Source organism: Ctenocephalides felis, unplaced genomic scaffold (assembly GCF_003426905.1).
Source record: "Ctenocephalides felis isolate EL2017-DRISC unplaced genomic scaffold, ASM342690v1 CF-g0.4_SCAFFOLD_03310, whole genome shotgun sequence".
In the NCBI taxonomy this organism is placed as follows: domain Eukaryota; kingdom Metazoa; phylum Arthropoda; class Insecta; order Siphonaptera; family Pulicidae; genus Ctenocephalides; species Ctenocephalides felis.
Window position 1 is genome coordinate 23216 of NW_020539464.1, and position 2990 is coordinate 26205.

The window sequence follows — 2990 nt, forward strand, 5'->3', positions numbered from 1 at the left end:
AATTATTCTTATTTTACAAATTTCTGTAGAATTTAAAAAAGCATTGTGATAGTGATGAAAATCACAATTTTTGACAAAATTAATTTGTGTAAGTTATAGATACAATTGGCTTGTCAGTAGAGTCCCATTTTAATTTTAATTTCTAGAATTAGAAAGCAGAATTGCTCGTCAGTAGAGGTTCTTTTTCTATTTTAATTTCTAGATTTATTCTGCTTATCAGTAGAATTCTTTTTCTTGATTTTAATAATTAGATTCAGTTTGCTCGTCAGTAGAGTCCTTTCTTGTGAAAATCCTAAATTTATTTTACTCGTTAATAGAGTCCTTTTTTGTGAAAATTCTAAATTTATTTTACTCGTTAGTAGAGTCTTTTTTTGTAAATTAGAGATTTAAGTTGCTAGTCAGTAGAGTCCTTTTTGTGTAAATTCTAAATTTATTTTGCTCGTTAATAGAGTCCTTTCTTGTGAAAATCCTAAATTTATTTTACTCGTCAGTAGAGTTCTTTTTTGTGAAAATTCTAAATTTATTTTACTCGTTAGTAGAGTCCTTTTTTTGTAAATTAGAGATTTAAGTTGCTAGTCAGTAGAGTTCTTTCTTGTGTAAATTCTAAATTTATTTTGCTCGTTAATAGAGTCCTTTCTTGTGAAAATCCTAAATTTATTTTACTCGTTAATAGAGTCCTTTTTTGTGAAAATTCTAAATTTATTTTACTCGTTAGTAGAGTCCTTTTTTTTGTAAATTAGAGATTTAAGTTGCTAGTCAGTAGAGTCCTTTTTGTGTAAATTCTAAATTTATTTTGCTCGTTAATAGAGTCCTTTCTTGTGAAAATCCTAAATTTATTTTACTCGTTAATAGAGTCCTTTTTTGTGAAAATTCTAAATTTATTTTACTCGTTAGTAGAGTCCTTTTTTTTGTATTAGAGATTTAAGTTGCTAGTCAGTAGAGTCCTTTTTGTGTAAATTCTAAATTTATTTACTCGTTAGTATAGCCCATATCAATAACAACATTGCCTTTGGCAGAATTACTGGGTGTTTTGGGTCGTAGGGTATGTCGGCATTCTCCAATCTCCCACCCACTCGAAGTAAGTCTTCAGCATGCACGAAAGGATTTAAAGCTTTCAGCTTACCAAGAGATGCATTGGATTGCTTACCTAACTTCAACTGTTCACCTATATTACAAAACATCCTCTGAACCATATAAAAGATACGCTTCGTCGCTGTGTTTAATTCAGCGACCGAAAGTAAACCTCTTTGTTTGAGACGAATGATGTTGATCCATCGGATGCAGAACGCCACCACCCTAACTAGTTTGCTGAACCGAGAACACTTAGCCACAAGATCTTCTAGCAATTCATTCTAGTGTTGCCGACAGTTGTTGCTAGCAGTTTCCGTTCTGGAATAGCTTCCTTAACATCATCAGCAAACCTGTTAGGCCAATTACTAGAATCTTGTAGCAGACAAGCAGGCCCGTGCCACCATAGATTGCAGTCTGCTAACTCTAATGGCGTCTTCACACCCCTAGATACAATGTCTGCAGCATTTTCTTTACTACAGACGTGTCTCCAAGCAATGCCTGGCGTAATATCAAGAATTTCCGCCACTCTATTGCTAACAAACATTTTCAATAGAGACGGATCTGTCTTTAACCACGCCAAGACAATGCTTGAGTCACACCATAGAAACGACTCCGAAATTGGGATTTTTGTGATCGTCATCATCTGCCTAAATAACTTTGCTAAGAGCAAAGCCGCAGATAATTCTAGCCGAGGCAACGTCACATTTTTTAATGGGGCTACTTTCGATTTTGAACAAAGTAACCTTGATGACAAAGTGCCATCTGCGTATGTTGCCCGTAGATAAATGCAGGCACCATATGCATACAATGAAGCGTCTGAGAATCCGTGACATTGAATAGTCACCGGAATCGACTTAAAAATGTTTCGAGGAATACTGAGATTCTCTAGATCAGAGAGATGAACCTCAAAAAGATTCCACCTATCTTGTAACTCTCGTGACAAAGTCTCATCCCAACCAAGGTTTTGCCTCCACAACTCCTGCATTATCAACTTTGCAGTTACAGATATTGGAGATATGAGCCCAATTGGGTCATAAATCTGTGCAATTGTTGATAATACGGATCGTTTTGTGTCAACACCCTGTCTAATGTCTGCTTCTGAAACCTTAATATGTGCTATTTTAAAAATATCCTGTGAAGGATTCCACGCAAGCCCTAAGGTTTTAACAGTATCTGCTTCAGAAAACAAGGCCATAGCAGAGCTTTGACTTTCCTTTGGGATAGTTTGTAAAACTTCACGACAGTTACTTGACCATTTATGTAAGGAGAACCCCCCTTCATCTAACAACTGTACAACTTCCCTTTGAATCTTAACCAACTCATCCGCAGTATCAGCACCTGTGATGATATCATCAACATAGCAGTCCGTATCTAACACTTGTGCTGCCTGTGAAAATGTTGACGCATAATTTTGCGCCAGCATCTTCAAACAGCGCATTGCCAGGTACGGAGCACTAGCTGTGCCATATGTTACCGTGGTGAGTTTGAAGATCTTCAAGGTTTCCTGGGGCGACTCCCTCCATAAGATCAACTGATATAACTGATCTGTATCCTTAACCTTTATTTGGCGATACATTTTCACAATGTCTGCCACAAAAACAAACTGATGGCACCTAAATCGAACCAAGATAGAAACAAATCCTGCTGCAATTTAGGGCCGGTGTGAAGAATATTATTCAACGAGACACCAGAGGAAGATTTCGCCGAAGCATCAAAAACTACTCGAATCTTATTGAAGTTATTATCCTTCACAACAGGGTGATGCGACAAGAAATATAAATTATTTTGAATCACTTCCTCCTGAGTAAGTGAGATCTGCTCAGCGTGTCCTAGTTCAACGTATTCATTCACAACCGTGAATATGCTGCAAACAAGATACTATCCTTAGAAAACGCCTCTCTAAGTTCAAAAACCTGTGT

At 36.6% G+C, this 2990-nt stretch overlaps 1 protein-coding gene across 1 annotated transcript; it reads right to left on the bottom strand.

The window, feature by feature from the left end:
• Positions 1-1339: 1339 nt before the first annotated feature.
• Positions 1340-2647, bottom strand: LOC113382135. Its single transcript, XM_026620683.1, has one exon. It carries the CDS (start codon positions 2645-2647, stop codon positions 1340-1342), a length of 1308 nt encoding a protein of 435 aa, XP_026476468.1.
• Between the last annotated feature and the right edge of the window lie 343 nt (positions 2648-2990).